The 20,606-nt window shown below is 37.7% G+C and overlaps 1 protein-coding gene across 2 annotated transcripts in view; it reads right to left on the bottom strand.

The window, feature by feature from the left end:
- The window catches only part of dcc (DCC netrin 1 receptor), a 400,100-nt gene that overhangs the window by 50,642 nt on the left and 328,852 nt on the right, over window positions 1-20,606 (bottom strand). For both annotated transcript variants that reach the window (XM_028463510.1, XM_028463511.1), the window contains 4 exons: window positions 20,057-20,219; window positions 15,760-15,983; window positions 14,789-14,905; window positions 1-150 (listed from right to left, as the gene is read on the bottom strand). In XM_028463510.1, the coding sequence (XP_028319311.1) occupies window positions 1-150; window positions 14,789-14,905; window positions 15,760-15,983; window positions 20,057-20,219 (654 nt within the window). The remainder of the gene's footprint in view (window positions 151-14,788; window positions 14,906-15,759; window positions 15,984-20,056; window positions 20,220-20,606) is intronic.

Raw genomic sequence — 20,606 nt, 5'->3', positions numbered from 1 at the left:
CTGGAGTATATCCTCTGTCCACAGTCAGACTGGGGAAAGGCATGGCTCTCAGGCTGAAGTTATTGTGGGTGATGCCACAGGAAGGTGAAGGTAGAATCCCAGGATACTGAGAGGAGTCCAGAGTCGGTACTGGTATGGCACTGACCACGGCTGAAAGAGAGACGCAAAAGCAGTGAGGAAGCTGTTCTCAGAGTAACAAAAACAAGGTGCAACAACACTGAGCCCCGCTAAATCACACGTGTCGGGAATTCAGTGCACCCAGCCCAAGGCGGTGACAGCGAAGGACATGAAAACAGCCAAAACATGGGAGCATGGCAGTGATTTAACTCCAGTGGGACATTAGGGACATCGCTGAAAGGCCAAAGACTGAGAGCACAAACAGAACGTGAAGTGATAGCACCTAACAGCCAACATGACAGAAACCCAAACGTGACAGTGCTCACGATGAGTGGATCACACGCACATGCACACGCCAGAACAATATTAGTGATATAAAGTAATACACTGGACACCATCTGCAATCTAAAGAGAGCCACGTCCCTTCTCCTACAGCAGTGGTTCCGAACCAGGGGTATGTGTACCCTTAGGGGTACTTTAACACAGGAAAATGTGTCAATTTAATTTATAAATTTATACGACAAATTCCTGAATGCAAGCAGACATTTTATTCATCCATTGATAACAATTTGTGGCACAACTCTTAAATATATCAAAAGGTGAAGTTTCAAATCTAAAACAACCTAAACCTTAGAAATAAATGAGAAAAAGGCTTAAATTTGTGGTTAGTGTTGGAACAAATGCAGGAAAATGTTCAGACGAGCCTGCTGACACAAATAAACAATGCATAACATGAACTAAGGGATACGTCGTGATTAGGGTTGGGTTTTATCCGATTCCAGTGCCTACTCGGTAATTTTTAAATGGTTCAGGTGCTTAAACTGGTACTTTTAAAAAAATGAAACCACACACACTTTCTCAAAATACAATACCCTTTTATATTCAGGGCCAAAATTAAACAATATTACCTTAAATAATATATATATAAGTAACATATAGAAATAATAGACAAAAACATTTCAATAATATCCAATAAAACAATATTATATGAAACTATATAATACTGGAGATGAATATTAGTACCATGATTTTATTTGTCAATATTTATTAATAGCTCTTGTAAAAAAAAAAAATATATATATATTTATTAATAGCTCTTGTAAAAAAAAAATATATATATATATATATTTTTTAAGCTATAGGGAGCCATTGCAAAAGAGTCAAAGAGCCACATGTGGCTCCTGAGCTAGCCAATCTGAAGCATTCCTGTGTAAATGCAAAACTGTGCCTTTTAAATATGGTGTTAAAGCTTACGTTCAACATTTTGTATACAAACACGCCTTAGTTAAAGAATAAGATATAGCTCATATGTTGTCGTCACACGTTGAATGGCAACGGTGTTTGCTAGCTTGCCATTAGTTGGCATTAAACTACTAGACTGACCCGAAGAGGAAAGGCTGCTGTGTCATCATCATGTCCGTGATATGACAGAAAGGATGATGGGTATATTGGACATGAAAGGTTGGGAAATGCTGCAGGGCATGGTGCGCCATTGGTCCTGGACTTTTAGGGAAACGCCTACAATAGTGCAGGGAGCAAAATGCTACTCTGAGAAATCAGGCACTGTGGAAATAAAATAGGGGCCTAGGGGTGTCCCGACAGAACTTTTTCCAATAACGATATCGCAACCTTGCATATTGGCCAATACCAATATCAATTTAACACAAGTCTTACCTATTGTGGAATATTAGAAAAGGCTTGATCAAGTGATAGTCAACAACAGTAGGTATGAGAAAAACTGACCCTTGTATCAAAAGTGCTGGAGCAAAGTGTGGAATAGACTGCATGCATCAAAGTGCTTATATCAAACATTTTAGATGCAGACCAATATAATTATATACTAGTTTTTTTTTTTTTTTTGCTGATATTGGACAGCACTATTTTATGCATCACATTCTTGTGTTACATAGTGCAAACATACCATAGTTGCTCCTAGAATTGGAATAATGTCACCAAATTGGCACCAAATGAAAGCTTAGATTCTATTCTTTCTAGAATAAACTAGATACTAGATTGCTTGCTGTGAATTTTAGGGAAACTCAGGAAACCCCATGAAAAAGTTTTCATGATTTTTGAGTTTGCGCAATGACAACATTTAGTTTCAGGGGTATCATCACCTGCACCAGTATGAACCTTCACATATTACATATTAAGAAATATATCAATTTGCTGTGATTTGATATTGAATCATTCTTTTGGTATATCATATGTCAAATTATGTCAAACATTGTGTATTCAATGACTTGATATCTTCTACATTCGTTTTTTTTTTTTTAGGGTAGGGCAACAAAAAGGTCAGTTTCATGTAGTGCATCCCAAGATTTTTACTGTTACCAGATAGTTTCATATTCTAGAGATTCTAGGCTTTCCAGTGATAAAAATTTTATAGAGTTGTGGGGTGGAGGGGCACGAGGGGCATATCTGGCCAGTGGCCTATATTATTACATGTGATACTCTTCTCCTACAAATACTGCTAATGATCCAACATGCACGTTCAATGAACATTTGAAACTAATTGAACCTCTAATAAATCATTTCACCAAGTGATGCAAAACCAAAGCTAGCGTTCTAATCTATTTCTAACCTGTTATATAGTTAACTTTGAATTTTAAGATTCAAACATGTCGGAGGGTGTGTCTCAAGATCAAGTTTGTACTCCTGCAAATGGTCCGTGTACCCTAAACATTTCATATTCCTAGCATGCAGGAAACACAGGCATTTAGATTTATTTTCCACAGTTGAGGAAACAATAACATAAAAATACAGAAAAATACAGAAAAAAAACGATATGATTAATCCATAAACACTGCAGGGAAGATTCTTTTCATGTGTAAATAATTTTTTGAGGAAGGCCATGGGATTGGGTTCCCACAGGCAGCCAATCAGATGGAGCGCAGGGTCTCAGTGAAGGGGAAGGAGTCAGTGCTGACAGACTTCATGTGGTGACCTTGAGAGCCAAACTCACCAAGCCTGCTTACAGTGCCCCAGGTGCACACACACACACACACGCGCGCGCACACACACGCACGCGCGAACCGTTGTAGTTATTCTCTAATCCAAAAAATAATCTTGGAAAGGCTTTGTGTGTGTGTGTGTGTGTGTGTGTGTGTCTGTGTGTGCGTGTACCACGTTTCTCTTTGTGTTTCCTCTATTCACGCATGCTGCAGTTCATGATGCATGTTATCATTGTGCTTCCCAAAATGTTCCAGTTAACCTCCTTTGTTCCTCTCACTACAATGGTTTGGATTATTGTGCAGATCTTACTGTTGATGTGAATCATCCCATTCATTTTATTGAAGTATGAGCGTATATCAATAGAATTATACATTACATAGACAAATCTGTTGTTCACCAACCCCTGTGTTATTCACTGCCCATAACAATGGTTTTATCTCTAAATGATGTTGGTAATATAATAAAACTGACCTCACATCCCATGGCTTTGTCTATGTAGGGGATTTCAGCACACAAGCTTAATTTATCATCATTTAGTCAGAGCGACACCGATTCATGTGCGTACACAAACACGCCCAAGCAAGCATACACACAACCATGGCTTTTTGGTAATTATTCCGAAACAAGATGCTAATATCACATGGAACAAATCTTACGCCACATATCGCATCAAATAGTCAGAGAAAAGTGTTTTAGTAGTTTAAAGTCTTGAGAGCACATTTTGCTAGCCCAAAGCAATAAAGTTCTTGTCATAATTACGGTCCTTTGATGAGATTTGTGGCAATACATGGAGGCCCCTGACTGCTGCTCAGCTTATACTCTAGTTTCCAGTGTTGTCACGTACCCCACTTTGGGAACCTAGGGTCTAGACCACACCTCCAGGGTTCAAGCACCCTCTTTTTGTTGAGACTATGATCAAGTCTTATTCGAGCCTGTGCATCCTCTATGGTCTCACGGTTCAGTTACGATTATCATCTCAACAATTTTATTCGATTCCACAATACATTAAATTGCATCACAATGCAAAACAATCTGTTTCATCTGCTAGTTTCTATTTTACTGGTCACTTTATCACTGAATACAAGCAGTCAAATAATTATCAACTACATTCACTTTAGAAAGTGCTTCACAGAACAATAACTTAAATGTCTTCAAATGTAATTGCATATAATTCTCCAGTCTAACGCTGCTTCGGTGTTTGTCTTCTGCTGAAAGAAAAGGCACTGAATGAGTCTGAACAAGGAGTATTTACAATGTAGTTTATAAATTGCACTATTCAGATGTTAGATGGTTCCGCTGGAGTTTTGTTCCTATAAAAAAGAGGGAGTTTTTTCTTCCCACTGTCACTAAATGGTTCTTTCTTTGTTACTAAGGACTTTATTTTTTTTGTTAAGTGCTTTGAGATTACTTTGTTGTAAATTACGCTACATAAAAAAGGTGAATTGAATTGAACATTAAATTAATTTGTTAAAACAAAATACACTGTACAGGTAGGGATGCGCATCGTTAACCGGTTTCGTTTGGGAACCAGTTCTCAGTCAAACGATTCTTTGGAATCGCTAACAAAAACCCTTTACCATTTTGCTATCGATTCTTCCCGGGCTGCGCCGCTACTGTAAGCAAACGTACCCCACTAGGTGAGCTTAGTTGCAGCATTTCACAAAAAAAAGATGACTGTCAGCTGTAATTCCTGCAAGAGGGATCTGTGCGCCAAAGGCGGTAACACAACCAATATGTCCAAATGTTTGGCCACACGACACGACATTATACTCCAGCAATGCCATGTCTTTGATGCACTTAGCAGCACCAGTGCTAGCACTAGCACAGCAGGTGAAATTAAACAACTCTCTACGATGCACTAACTCCATTGACTCCTTTAAAATGCAGCTAAAGACACTTTAATACAGACAAGCTTTTAATTAACCTCTTTTATTAACTTGGTGTTAACGTTGTATTTTCTTTTTCCTTATTTTAAAAGACTGTCTTGTATTGTGTCTTTGTAAATCACTGTTTGTTTGGTGAAGCACTGCATTTTTTACTGTAAAGCACTTCGTGATTTCTATCTATGAAAGGTGCTATGTAAATGCAATTTACTTACAAACGTGTGATAATGATAAAATTTAGGTTAATTTACTATCCTAAGCCAATAGCCACTTGACTTGTGGATTCATTTTACTCATTTGAGTATTGTTTATTCTCAGCGAATAATTAACATTTATATTAATAAACCTGATAATTATTTTAATAAACCAGGTTGCAGCCTATTTGGGAATCGATAAGAGAATCGAGAAAACAACGGAATCAATAAGCAGGAATCAACAAAGCATCGGAATCGCTAAATCCTTATCAATATGCATCCCTAAGTATAGGCCGAGCCTGGCTACTTCTGCACCTACTAATAGCATGAAAAGGTTCATCCCCATAAAACGCAAAGCCTTCAGCAAATCAGGAGTGCTGTAACGTATTACAGTATGTACTAAATCAAGTTTCTAATTAGCAGCTTTAAGCTACAGCACATCTGCTTTACAATAGGCTGCTTCATAAACGTGGTAAACATATCAATGAGTCTGAACTCAATCTCGTTCACCTGTTCCATTCATACAATCCCAAATGGATCTGTTTTGTGTGTTTTTAATTCATTTGCTCTTTATTTATTATTATTTCATAGTGTGCTACACTCATTCTCCTATACTTCAAAGAGCCATCGCTCGCTGAAATTATTCTTAAGCTCTACAACTTTAATAATAGATAATCAAAGAACAGTATTACAATGTTATAATCAGTTATTTGTATGTGTAAACTTAAAAAAGAAGTGACTAAATCTTGCACAATTGGAACTTGATTTATTTCCCACAAAGGTATCTGTATTTAATAAAAGGCTGGTCAAAATGTATAATTAATTTTTAAATGAAACAAGACCAATGAATTCAATTCAAAATAAAAAGAACACCAAGCTCTAAGTATAGCTACATTTATAAATTCTGAAACTGAGAAAAGAACCAGCATTCAATGCTGTTTTGGCGCTGTGCATAACCTTTAATCTGATTGGTCGGTTACGATGTGATGCATTTTATTGTTGTCTGTCATAGTTTCACAATGTCCGTTGATTATTTTAAAACAAAAAAATAATAATTCACTCAGTAACGGTTGGGTGTAGGAATGTAACAAAAAACTTTACTTCTTTTAAAACAAACTTAAACACAAGTAAAATTACAGATTTAGAAATATACTCAAAAAAGTACAAGTACTCATAAAAGCAACTCAATTACAGTAACGTGAGTGCCGTACTTGTAGGCCATTACCGTGTGTGTGTGTGTGTGTGTTACAGTATATGAGTAAGTTTAAAGTAAGACTGAACACTGAGACTTTGTTTTGATCATCACGTCTGCCTTCCTGCTCCTTGGAGTCCTTCACCATTTCTCCCTCAACCAACACTCACCGTGATATAATCTAACCACACGATAGCCAGACAGATATTGAAGGCATCCGCTGTTAAGTGATTAGATGTAGAGGAGGGGGTTGGTTCATATCTCGGCTGGTTTCAGCACCACTAAGACACAACTTACATGAAATATTGGCTCTGTGTGAATGAATACACGTCCTGCATAAGGATGACTATCCTCCAACCCAACTACAAACTCACAGATTTGTCTTCACAGAGGTTAAAGCTCTCGAGAAAAATGTGAATGCCAACAGATTGATTGTCAAGCCGTTTTGTGTAAACAAACCAACAGGCGCTACGTGGACGATAACAACAAACTAATGACCAAATACAAGACAACACAATGTATTTGTTGGAAACAAGTAGTGGCACATTTTTTCTGTCTCCCATTTCCTCTTGTTTCAAACCAAGAGATTAAATGAAACCCCATCAATAACAGCATTGATTAGAATGTTGTGATAGCCACAAGGCTGGGATCAGCATCCTTGCGTGCGTGTGTGTGTGTGTGTGTATTCACTGTATTTGGGTTGTGATCGTTTAGGGGGAAACTGGCTTTGATTATGGCAGCAGGATGATAAGTGATGAACAGGTCTGATCAATGCCACTATTGACTGAAAGTATTGATGGTTGTGGTGCAGTAAGGTACCAAGGTACAGCTGTGTGTGTGTGTGTGTGTGTTAGGGCTGGGCGATGTGGCCTTTTTTTTTTTTTTTTACTATCAATATTTTCAAGTTATATCACGATATTCGATATGTATCTTGATATTTTGCCCTTGCCTTGAGATGATGCTCAGGTGGTAGAGGGTCGTCTTCTGATCGAGAGGTTGGGGGTTCGATTCCAGTACCTGACTATGTGTCAAAGTGTCCTTGGGCAAGACACTGAACCCTAAGTTGCTCCCAGTGGTCGACTAGCGCCTTGCATGGCAGTCCTGTCCCACTGGTGTGTGAATGTGAGAGTGAATGGGTGAATGAGCTGATATGTAAAGCGTTTTGGGACTGCTTCAGTGTGGTGATAAAGCGCTATATAAATCAAGTCCATTTACCATAACTATTATAGCATAGTTTACCTGTTAGTTTCTTTTTTCAGAGGCAAAGCCATATGTCACACAGGGACATTTATTAACAGAGGTGTCAAGAGCAATATCAAAATTTAGAAAAAAAATTAAAAAACAAAGTGCTGTACAGTTTTTTTATTATTACAATTAACTGTCATGTATTTATTACTACTTACAATTGTGAATTTATGAGATACGATGATCCAAAGTATTATAATATAACAGTTACCACTAACACACGCATGCGCGCACACATACACGCGCTGCCATGATCGCCTTCTGAGGACTGTCCCTTTAAGGGCCCCATGGTAACGTAAAGTCAGAGTTGAGTCAAACCTGCCTTCTTCCTGATTTGTACTGAGCGCATGGACGTAGTTTTATCTTACTTTCCCGTTACCGTCCCGTCTGAAAGGGAGAGAGGCGGGACGGGGTTAAGATAGACAGAGGAGAAAAAGGCGGCTCTACAGAATACATTTTTAATGTTATTTGAATTATATCAATATTACAATATAGTTCTATGCTATATCTCTTAAATAAATATATCGATATTTATTAAAAACTCAATATATCGCCCAGCCTTAGTGTGTGTGTGTGTGTGTTTGCGAGAGAGAGGAATTGGAGGTGAGATTATGAGGAAAGGTTGTGAGACTAAAATGGAAACAATAGCAATTCATGAATATGAACATTTTCCAAAAAAATAAATGACTAAGAAAACAAGGCAAGAACAGCAGTGAAAAAGATTGATCGATGGGGAAAAGAAAACAATTACAAAAAAAGCTGATTAGGGTGTGACTACAAAAAATATGGAATATGGTATAAACCAGGTTTGGGGTCAACTACATTTTTCAATTACAATTATCTATGTTCAATTACAAATCAATTATGAGTTCAAGTTCAACTTTTCTTCATGTAGCGTTGTATTGATTGTATGCTGTTTTCAAAGTGTGTACGATGTTGTTTTAGCATCTTTACATTTATTATTTGGTGCATTAATGATCATATCTTATGTAAGTCCAGCGAGGGACAAGAGTTGCAGTTTAGCCATAGCTATAAACTCTTTATACAAAATATCAGTTACATTCATAACATTGTTACACTGGAAAGTTGTATTGTCTCGATTAAAAAAAAAAAGAATCTATTATATCCCAACTATAACCCTTATTTCTTCTAGGTAGTGGGAACATATTTTAATAATTGTTAACTACAGTACATACATGTAAGCCAAAGACCTGTTTTGCGTTTAATTATATTGTAATTGACAGTTTTTAGTTCATTTCCAAGACAATTGCAAAATCATTTATCTGAACTCAATTACAATGAAATTACGATTACAACAGCAACTGATTTTTTTTTAATTACAATTATGCCATAATTGTAGTTTATTATCAATTATGCGATTACAATTATAATTGTCCCCAACCCTGGTATAAACACATACTGGTAAATACACAGAAGTGGAGGGAATACAGAGAAGAAATAAAAGGGAAAAGCTTAATTTTTCTCAGGGCAGAGGGCTGCTAAAAGTCGATAAAATGTTTGTGTGAAACAGTGGCTCATTTTCTGATTACTTTGTAATGTAAGAAAAGTCCTTATGAAACAAAAGTACATTATGTCTTAATGAACATAACCTGAGCCCAAACTAATCCTCCCCGTAAGTTGTACATTCCATTGTCATGCCATTCAGAGGCTGACTTCTTTCATTTGTCTACGTCATTGTTCTGCTCGAAGGGCTGCCTTATGCTAAGCTTAAGTTGGCAGACAGCCACCCTGAGATCATAATATCACACAAGAGTTTAATAAGCTTGTCATTCAATCAGAAAGGGGTTCAGGGTTTAAAAAGCTGCTGGTCTTTCTAGTGCGCTTCACCGCAGTGTGGGTGGCTTCAATCAGGTTTTCAGGCTGCGTCCTTGGGGAACGTTCTTCTTCAACGGTTCAGCTATAGTTTAATAAGACAAAGTTAAAACAAAATAAATAAGAAAAACGATATTGCTGAAACCTGCACAATGACATTTTCAGCCTCTAAATGTGCATTCTGTGTTGTGTGTGCTTTTACAGGGATTAAGTGTGTAACAATTAGGGATGTAACGATTAATCGTAAGGCAATTAAAAATCGATTCATAGGTATCACGGTTGATATCGATTTTCTGAAAATTGAATCGCACTTTTTTTATCTATCCACAAGTGTAGGCGGCGGGCGGAGTCTGCTAATACTTTCTTTCTGGCCGCCTTCTACTCTTAAATATGTTAATAAATGATTCATTACCCCTTTAGCACCGAAAGAATATCTGTAATATTACTTGAATATCTGTAAAAGTCACGTTTTTCTATTAGCTCTGTCTGCTAGCATAGCTTTTCTTCACTGCAAGATATCTGCATGCCAACCGACCACTGTGTTACCAGGGCCCTCTGCTGGTCCAAACAAATATGACGTAATTTTGTTTTTTAAAGTCCAATTGTTAAGGCACAAAATACATTTTCAGTTGCACTTTTAAAAAGAAAAAGAAATATTATGCAGTTTTGCATTGTTTATTATAGAACCAGAATTTAAATTAATAGGCTTCATTTTTATTTGTATTATTCCTTTATTTATTTCATTCAAGATTTATTTTTAGTTAAATTACATTGTTTTGAATAGTTTATCAAGGAATTCTTTTGACAATGAAAAATAAAAGGAAAATAGTACAGCATTTTCTAGTTTTTTTCCCAAAAAAAAAATTAGTCTACAGTCCCATTTTGTAAAATAAATCGTGAGTGAACCCAGTATCGTGAATCGAATCGTATCGGGAGTTGAGTGAATCGTTACATCCCTAGTAACAATTCATTAATTAGATCGATGACTCGATTTATATTCCTGCGATCCAACTACATCAATCTGTGCTCGGCAAGTTTGCCTTCCGAATGACATTAATCGAGCTAAAGTCATTTTAAAAGGTTATCTATAGACCTTTTTCACGACAACCGGAAGTAGCGCCTTCGGGTGTGGAGTAACTTCCTGTTATTGTGGGTCTAAGGGAAAATGGCTCTTGTTTTTTCAACAGCGTTGCTCAACTTGCCAGCTTTATTGTTCGCTGATGCGGAGGCCATTACAGCGGTGAATAACCGAACAAATAAACTTGATAAGCGGTATAAGTTCTTCTATGAAGAATATATCCACAGCTATCAAGATAAAATGCACTCATAAGTAAATCCCTATGCTAATGAATGCAGCTTTGTCCATATTTAGCATTATTAAATAAATGTTTAGTTTGGAAAAATATTCACGTAAACCTAATACGTAATTTTTTTTATTGAAAACATTGAGTACTGAAAATGAGAGAAGTGTTGGTTGGACTATATTCAAATAAAATGTGAATACAATTGACATTAAATGTTGTTTACTTGTTTGTTTATGTCCATAATTAATTTATAGATGATTCCCTACGAGAAACGTCAGAATCTTTGAAACCTCACCTGCACAGTCTAGTATTCAGAATGGATTCCATAATCACTGATTCATTTTGGATCGAGTCGTTCTAAATGAACCAATATCGTCTTTGAATCGAATCGGCAACAATGAATCGTGATTCAAATCAAATTGTTGCTTAAACGAAGTGTTACACCTCTAATAGGGTTAGTACTGAACTCAAACTAAAAGTGTGAAGGTTTTTTTTTTTTTTTTAAATCGCTCCAAAGTAGAAGGAAAAACCCAGTCAGTAACACAGCTTCTTGTTTTTGAGGCACTTTCGCTCATATCGTACAGTATGGATATAAATACATTTATCAGCAGTAAATAGCAGAAAAAAGAAGCGAGTGGAAAGAGCTGCCCCTTCAACATTTTAACACCTTGTACTTCCACTGAGTTTCCACAAACATCCACATGTGCTGATTTTTAACAAGTATCAACACATGCCTGCTCATACTTGCTCTTTTATGTTTTACTTTAAAACGAGGCTACATCGCCGTGCAGGAATCGATTGCAAACACTCAAAAACCCTCTGCATCGGCTTCCTTGATCCACGCCAGAGTCTAATTGCATTTTCACAGCCCGCAAAAGTAAGCAGAATGTTTGGTGAAGTTAAAGCAAGCTACAGAGCGTAGAGTCGGCTCCAGCCAGTATTAAATGGGGGGGCATTAAGAAAACTGTGGGGGGCACAAGAACGCTCCACACTGACTAGCACCATTCCCGGTTTTAGTTAAGTCAAGGTTCTTTAAATCTTCACACTTGTCAATTTTGAATATAATAAATTAAACTTAAAATTAAACATTCAATTTCTCAGTACAAAAAATGGTGGAAATGAAGCCTGGGTGCTTGCCTTCCTTTTCTATTGTGACGTGCATGCCTGGCACACTCACACTTGATGGATTTGTTGGCCACTTTCTGCGTCACAAAGGCACGTCTCACCCATGGGGGATGCGACACTCGCACTTTCATAAAAACACTTTTTACAGAGGGATTCATTGTTGAAAACTTATTGGTCCAGTTAGATTGATTGAATGGTGATCAAGCCCATAACAACCAGGCATTTCACAAAGCCACTGTTCCGAGAAGGTAAACAAATAGTTAATGATGAGTAAAGTGTAAGTCAAAAAAATTAGTAACAGGTGGTATGTAATGACAAAAGGTAGCTTAAATAAGCAAAATGTGGCAAACGATAGTAAAAAAAAGGCAAAAATGTGGAAAAAATATAGGCAAAATATAGGAAAAAAGGAAATAAGTGTTATTTAGTGGGCAAAAGGTAGCTTATTTGGATGAAAAATGGCAAAAAAAAAAAAAAAAATGATTAAGGAATAAAAAAGAAATTGGATAAAAGTGTCAAAAAGAACTTGAAAAATTAGGAAAAAGGGATATTTATTGGCAAAAGTCTTAAAAAAAAAAAAGTGTCAAATTTTCTGGAAAAGGGGCAAAAATGGGATGAAGGAAGTTGCAAAATGTCGAAAGAAAGAAGAAAAAAGGGGTTAAAAAGTTTTTCTGGTGGAATAATTTTTAAAATTAAGACATAAAGAGCCACATGTTGAGTATCACTGACTTAATAACAGCTGATTCATGTTTTTAGTAAATTAATTTAATAAACTAAATTGGGAGTTGACGGTTGCCCTACCCTTAAAACAACCTCACTTTTAAAACCGGTGCTCCACCCCTGGTGTCACACTCTTCAGATAGAAGACCACCGCATCCTAACGTTGTTTGGAACAACTGTGGTAAACAATAAAACCAGAAAGGAAAGAGAGAAATCCTTGAAGAATGAAGGAACAATGTGAGAGCAGTAATTACAATGTGAAGCTCTCCGATCACACGTGCACGCCGCACATCACGCAGACAAATTCCATTGTGGGATAAACACACAGACTAAGATGAAGCTCTGCAGATGTTGAGCATCAGCCTGAGGGGGATTACACCAACTTTTACAGACAGCTGTTTACAGACAGACACGTCCACAGTGTACCTTCAACTAGGACAGGATGTGTCATGGAGATTGTAGGAGGAGTTGGAAGTGTCGAGATATAGCATGGGAATAATCTGCATTAATAAAAATGAGGAAACTGGGATGTGTTGTTAAAAGTGTGTCATTGGTGCTTTTATTCACAAATGATCCATTTCCACATGATCCAGTAGCTGGGACTGAGTCACTGCTGGTGTCCGACACTGTAAGCAGACCATCATAACAGCTTTGTGTCTCTTTTTTTTCATCTGTTTGTGTAGCCAGCCATTTCTCCCTCTCTGCACTCTTCACCATCAAGTCATCTTCTATCATTTTGTAGACTCATTTGTCTGATTGTGTTGTGCTTTTGTGTGCGCGCGCACACAGTCAATGCCTCAGCGCTCAACTCAGTTGTCATTTCTTTGTTTGGGTGTCGCTTTTTACTGAGGTTGTATTCGGGGGAAGGTTTGACAAATTACAATAATAACAAGCCTTAAAGTTCAGATGTTGTTTATAATATGATATATGATAGCTTATAATAATTGATAGATTATGTGATTACGTCATTGAAACATGCGTGTGACCTTTATACATGTTACATAGGTTAGTAAAACATCTATACTTGAGTTTACAATGCAGTAAATAATCATTAATCTTCCATTGCAGCGTGATCACTAACAGGACGGAAGTTTGAAACAAACAATGAAAAGCCATTAGATGTTTGAAAAAGTGAAGACAGTTTAAATTTACAACTTAAGACCAAACGCTGAGTTTGCGGGGGGGGGGGGGGGGACAGTTTTCCCAAATTCATTCGAAAAAACAACAATTCTTAATATAATGTACATAATATACAAATATTTTAAGTGGAATAAAACACAGTGACTGTACAAATAAATCTATACCTCAGGTGTGTAGTATAAGTTTTCAGTGAAATGGTCCTAAACTTTTCTGATTTTAAGTGGGTTCTTCTTCTCTTGCGTAATTCTTTTTCACAATGTAAATGGTGACGCAACACTGCACCCATCAGGTCACGTATGGTACTGCAGCAAAAATGAAGTGAAAGCGGCCACTGGCCTTATTTTATCATGAACTTACAACAATAAACTACGCGCCAAAAGCACATTTTTGTACTCAACTTTATCAATTGTGTTACTAATCATTTTTGCATCATTGTATATGTTATACACATTGAGGTTGGCGCGAATCTCGAGACGGTCTATATATTTAATTCTATTTTTTTTCTTTCGCGCCTCCCTGGCTAGAATCTCAGACTCCACCTATGCTTACGACACACACACACACGCACGCGCACGCACACGCACACACTGATTAGTTACAGTGGGCTTATTAATGCCTGGACTTCAATTTGTGCAGCTACTACAAACACACAGCGGTGTTTGTTAGTTGATGTCAATTTTTAAAAATGTATAAAGTGAAAAGGATCCATAATTAATCTGAAATTAAAAAAAAAAAAAAAAAAAAAAAAAAAAAACAGTATAGCGCATCTGTTGGAATAAAAGCTATCTGTCTCTGCTAGGAATCAATCCTGTATTTGCCAAAATGGCCATAAAAATGTCATAAACCACAGCAAACACATACTACACACTCTGATGGAGAAACAACATCTAATCTGGATGTTTGTCCGTCTAACTTGGCTATGGTTTCCTCTATGACCTGAAACATGTTAGCACTGCTAGTGATAACCCAGCATTATTTAGTGGCTGAACGAGAAGGCGGGGTTTCAAGCTTCCAGGATCAGACGAGTCAGAATCATGATAATATACCGTCTCTGCTGTAGTTGCGCGGTGTTTAGTTACTTACGTGTGTTGCTTGGCTGCGAGTCCATAGGAATCATCATTTTGCCTCTTGTTCCTCTCCTGGCTGCTAGTGAACGCTCTAGAGTGGAGATGCAGCTGGAAGCCTCATCAGCATCGGCTCCTGGAAATCATTCAAAAAGCAAGTTTGGGATGAAGACAATAGCTTAGAGCTGTCATTTAAACTTGAAAATAAGAGAAGACATTAACTGATATACTTAGAAATCCTGTTCGTTGTATTAGTACAGATTGAATATTATTAATACAGATTGAAAATGTGATGTTGTAAATTATGGAGCTGAACATTAACATCTTGATTGGTCTAATCCAGGGATGGGCATCTTATATCACAGCAGGGCCACATTATCAACATTCATATCAGCATTTAGAATAAAGACCAAATAAAACAGTTAAAACGTTTTTCGTAAATGTTTGTGTTTTCTGTCATTTTGGCAATTTTTCCTGTCATTTTGTGTGTTTTTCACGTCCTTATTTTCTGTGTTTTTGTTGTTGTTTTGTCTATTTTTGTTGTTGTTTAGTGTAATTTTGTCTGCATTTTGTGTGTCTTCAGAGTATTTTAGTTTTGTGTGTTTTTGTACTCATTTTGTCTATTTAAGTGATTGTTTTGTGTTTCTGTTGTCCTTTTGTGTATATTTGGTATTGTTTTGTGTGTTTTTGTTCTTACTTTGCGTACTTTTGTTGACATTTTGTCCATGTTGCTGTCATTTTGTGAGTTTTTGGAGTTACTTTGTGTATAATGTTAGGCTTCAGATTCTTTCCAACTTTTGGGGGATTCGTTTTGGAAGTCACACAAAATTAGACAAAGGGACCCCAGGTTGCCAGGTGCCCATGTCTAGTCCACTCTAATTAAAGTGTTCTGAAGTTGCACTTGGGTTTCATCACTCTTACACGTTAGCATCAAACTGAAATGTACCATCAAATTTAAAAACGAATCGAATGTATAGGAATTAATGGTACCTGAGTGGCTACTCTTGCTGCCCATCTGGCTCTCTGATTGGCTGTGTGCCACCTGAGGGAGGTCCTGGCAAGACTGGATGGGCGATTCTCGTCCAGATGGGGCAACACTGGGAGCTTTCTCCATGTTCTTCATCTCCATCTCTTCGTGGTGGATCCAGAGGTCAGGAGGTCGCAGGTCCTTCTGGCTGCCCTTCCTCTTGCTGGCACTGTGGCTCGCTCTCTTCCTGCAGAGGGAGAGAAAAAGCAACATGAGTGATGTTGGTGGAAATTAAAAAAAAGAGAATACAACAAAGTATTCTTGTGCGAGAACGCAAGGACTTTCAAAGTAAAAGCTTCAGAAAGCAGCGTGAGATAAAAAACTGTGGGTTGATGATTTTGACAGTGACTGACTGTGACAGTCTGCGGTAAATCCGGATTATGAAATAACATCAAATACAAATTGGATTCAACCCTGGTAAAGAAACACAACTTAATGTCATACAACTCAAACCCTGAGCAAGGTAACATAAAGCATCCTATGCCAATACATTTAACTTATCACTATATTACCTTCCAGTATATCTACACGTGTGTTATGAATTGCAAAACACATCTTGGATTTGACTTGTATTTGGATGATAGAAGTAAAATACGAGAGCTAACATGCTAAGCGCTAAACTATTCAGTCATCAGGCTAACACTGTCCTTCTTGGCTTTGTCTTCCTTCAGTATTATGTAGCTATTACCACAAAGACACAGACTTCCAAAGTAGAACAGGGAGAGCATTGAGTTTCTATGATCACCTCTACAGCCTTTTGCAAGCACTCATGCACAATACACCAATCAGCATCACAGTAAGACTACTCACAGGTCAGGTGAATAGCACTGATTACCTGTTCATCATAGCACCTGTTAGTCAGTGGGATAAACCAATCACACCATCATTATGACCAAGGCTTGATGATTTTGTAGGGTCATTGATTTTAATGGCGAGAAAAGCATCAGCCATCAAGACATTGACTAAATCTGACCTCTGAACACCATGTCTTACACAGCCAACAACAATGCATATAGGTTTATGTTAAAGTAAGGGTCAGATGGATGGATTGGCCTTTGGAATCACCAGAACCACCATTGTGTTGGGTCACGGGGTTTGTCACAACACTCACTACAGTGGTAGTGGCAAATCTGATTTAAATCCTGTTCAAATGGCTGACGTCTGTGTTCACTCATACACTTTGGCCACCTGGTGTTAGCCACCATCAACCAATGAAGCTGCCGGTTGATGGTGGCTCCATGAAAACAACTATGTAGTCAGGTCACAACTCCTCCTACGACTCTGACGTGCAACACAGCTGATGAAATAGCAGGTTTAATTAACTATTGGCTGCTCTGAAATAACTTTTAAAGTAAATGGACGACCATGGCTCAGGTGGCAAAGGGTTCGCCTTCTGATCGGGCTATACTTGTCTATGTTTCAAAGTGTCCTTGGGCGAAAAATACTCAATGGTCGACTAGCTCCTGGCATGGCAGCTCTGTCCCATTGGTGAGTGAAGGAGCTTATATTGTGGAAGTTTTGGGACTACCTCAGTATGGAGGACGAGGAGTGCCATATCAATTGAATAAATACACCGTTCATTAATTAATTAAATGTGTCAATAATTAATCAAATCCATTTTACATTTCTTTTTTCGTTCCGAAAACTATGACGTATAAATATTTCACTATTTATCTCATGGTCTGGTGTTGCAGCACTTCATTCATTTATTTTATCTGTCAAACTCGTTCATCAAAGTCTGTGGGGGCGGGGTTAACGTCACTTTGATCTTCACTCTTTCCGAACATGATGGCTACGACAATGGAGGATGTGCAGGAATTTTCCAGAGAGTTGGTGAGAGAGATTTTAGACCTCGCTGAGAATGTAGAAGCAGAAATATAGAACAAAACCAACGTACAGATTGTATAGCGCCACCCATTGTATCAAAATATGTTTACTAGCTCGGCCTTAGTCCATTGTCAGGGATCAATTTAGCTTGACTTGATGTGCAGGTAACCAATCAAGTGTTAGGAAACCGCCCCCAAAGACTTTGACAAGAGTTTGACAGACAAAATTAAGTAATGAAGTGCTGCAACACCAGACCATGAAATAAATAGTGAAATATTTATACTTCATACTTTTCAGAATGACAATGAAATGCAAAATGCGTTTAATACATTTTTGACACTTTGCATTAATCATTGGCACATTCAATTAATTTTTGACGCTTTTAATTATTTAATGAACGGTGTATTTATTTATTTATTATTTATTTAATTTTTATAGAGCTTGCAATTGAAATTAACTACAGATACCCTTGAATGCAGAACATTGCCCAAACCATTAAGTTATTTTTTATTTTATTTCTTATACCAATATTGACAGATACTACTGACAATTGGAGATGTCCTGACCCACTTGTTGAAATTACTGCTTAGATTTAGCTTCAGACGGACAGCAGAAATTTAGCTTAATACTTTCTCTGCAGACTGTGTTTGAACTCTCCGCCCTTGCTAATAGGATTACTTAAGAAGGATTCCTTTAAAAAAAGATACAGTGAATCCCTTGAATTAAGCAGATTATGTTGCAATACACGGTTTAATGTTTTAAAAGGGATTAAAATGTTTGACTTTGTTTTGGGCCGTGTGAAGTCAGTCACACTCATTTTATCACAACTTCCCTCTGTTTTATTTCATTCAGCGCTTTGATAAACAATGTTTACTTTGTGCCGTAATTGATTGAAATGTTGCAGCAATGACATTTTAAAACAGCTGCTGGGGAAATATTTATTTTTGGTCTCTGAGTGAAAACACAACTACTACAACCAAGGTATGATGTTTTTCAGGCAGTGCCGTTTTCCTCTCGTGCGTGCGTGCATGCAAAAATGTTTCAGTAAATTTGATGATCCGGAACAGGATTATACAAGGATGTCAACAACAGGATTATAAAGTAACACAAAATCAAACCACCTAAAGTGAAATAACAAAAATAATACCTGTGTAAAATAATGGATTGGACAGTGACCTCATGAACTGTGACGACATGACCGGAGTCATGACAAAATATTGGCACAGAAACTAAGTCTGAGAAGACAATAAAATAATAAGGATTGGTTTAATTATTAATTTAAAAAAATTATAGACCTAGGACATAGGAACTTAGATTTACAGTGCTTGTGTAAATGAAGTGAAGACTGCTTACAAAGTGTCAGACCATATACAAAGTTCACAAGACAAGACAATATAAGATACTGGGCTCACAATAATAAGACTATATTTTTGGAAAAGGAAAAAAAGCCAAAAATACAAAAACAAAATGCAGTTTAAAAAATAACCAATAAGATAAATAAGACCAATTTGTCTTAGTGTAACTAACGCAAAAGACACGAGCAACACATAAAGACACACAACTAGTGAAATGTTATGAATAAATAAAAATAAAAACAGGGAGGTTATGACAACATTGATTAAAGGAACCAGAGTTGGTGTGATGTATCTACTGGTGCTCCTTGTTTCCTGTGTTCAACTTTTGTGTGGATTGATGGCTTCTGTTGGTAGTGTTTTTACAGCCCTCACAAAAGCTGCGTAATTGTTTCGGTAAAAATCTATAATCATCTACATCTGTTTGCCTCCCACCTGCAACACAGTTGGTTGTCAGCCACCGGTTTATTAGTTGGACTGTAACACCGCAAAATAAAATTGAGAAGTTGTTTTACGAGCTGAAACAACCACAGACGGCAGGAGGGTTATTAGAAAACTGCTGGTAAAAGCAGCTGGAAGAATAACCCTATACAGTCCTATCCTCTCTGTGTGCGGCAGCCTGGTCCAGGACCTGGGGACGGAAAAGGGCTGCAGCAGACTTCCCAGGAATTTTGGTCCAATCCGTTCTGACAGAAACCGCTCTTAAAAGATCTGATCCAGTAGACGAGCAGCTGGAACTCATGCTGTGGGATATGTCTGAGGACACTGAGATTTACAGTGTGTTGTGTACATCGCACGAAATAGATATTACAACGATATGGACTAGACGTAATGATGTGACAGCTGATCTGTACTCAAACACTTTGGAACAGAGGAATCAAAAGGCAGGCGGTAGTAAAACATTTTAGGAGGAAACATCCAATTGGATTTAGCTATTCGTCATTGCCAGCTGGCAACAAGATTAGTTTAAAACTACTCTGTGTGAATAAAAACAGCAGACACTCTGGTAACTCATTAACCATCTGCACCGTTACGGTGACAGCTGCTTACTGCCATCACTCTGATGAATGAAACGTCTTACTTCCTCTGCTGGGCGGAAGAGCGCCGAGTGCAGATGAGCGCCACGATCACAGCCACGACCACGGTGATGGCTCCAACAGACACTATGATGATGACCAGGAGGTTACTGTTCTTCTGCGGGGTGGCACTGCCATGAGGAGGACGCATCTGACCAATGGGAGACCCTGGAAATCATACAGAAGAAAAACCATTACTCAACCGTCCATCCAAGATACTCCTACTTGATGCTTTTGTTATGGCCCTTTGTCAAAAAGTTATTGTTTATATATTGGATGAAAAAGAAAATGGTTTCAGTTCAAAGCCGCTTCACTGCAGCTTTAACCAATCAATACACATCGTGCGTGTAAGAGTGTATGACAGGTGTAAAGGGAAAGAGGGAAATTGATGGCACGCTCTGTCATTCATTAATTTGACCTTGGAGCAGAGAGAGCAGCGCAATAAGAACCACATGAGAAGCATGAAGCCGAGAAGAGAGAGCGAGTGAAGGAGAGGGATGATAAAGAGCTGAAAAATGGGGAAAAGAACAATGCACAAGGCAGAAAAGAGAGAAT

This window comes from Gouania willdenowi, chromosome 12, assembly GCF_900634775.1.
Source record: "Gouania willdenowi chromosome 12, fGouWil2.1, whole genome shotgun sequence".
NCBI lineage: Eukaryota > Metazoa > Chordata > Actinopteri > Blenniiformes > Gobiesocidae > Gouania > Gouania willdenowi.
The sequence above is the reverse complement of the archived record's forward strand: the minus strand, read 5'-3'. Positions and strand labels throughout refer to the sequence as shown.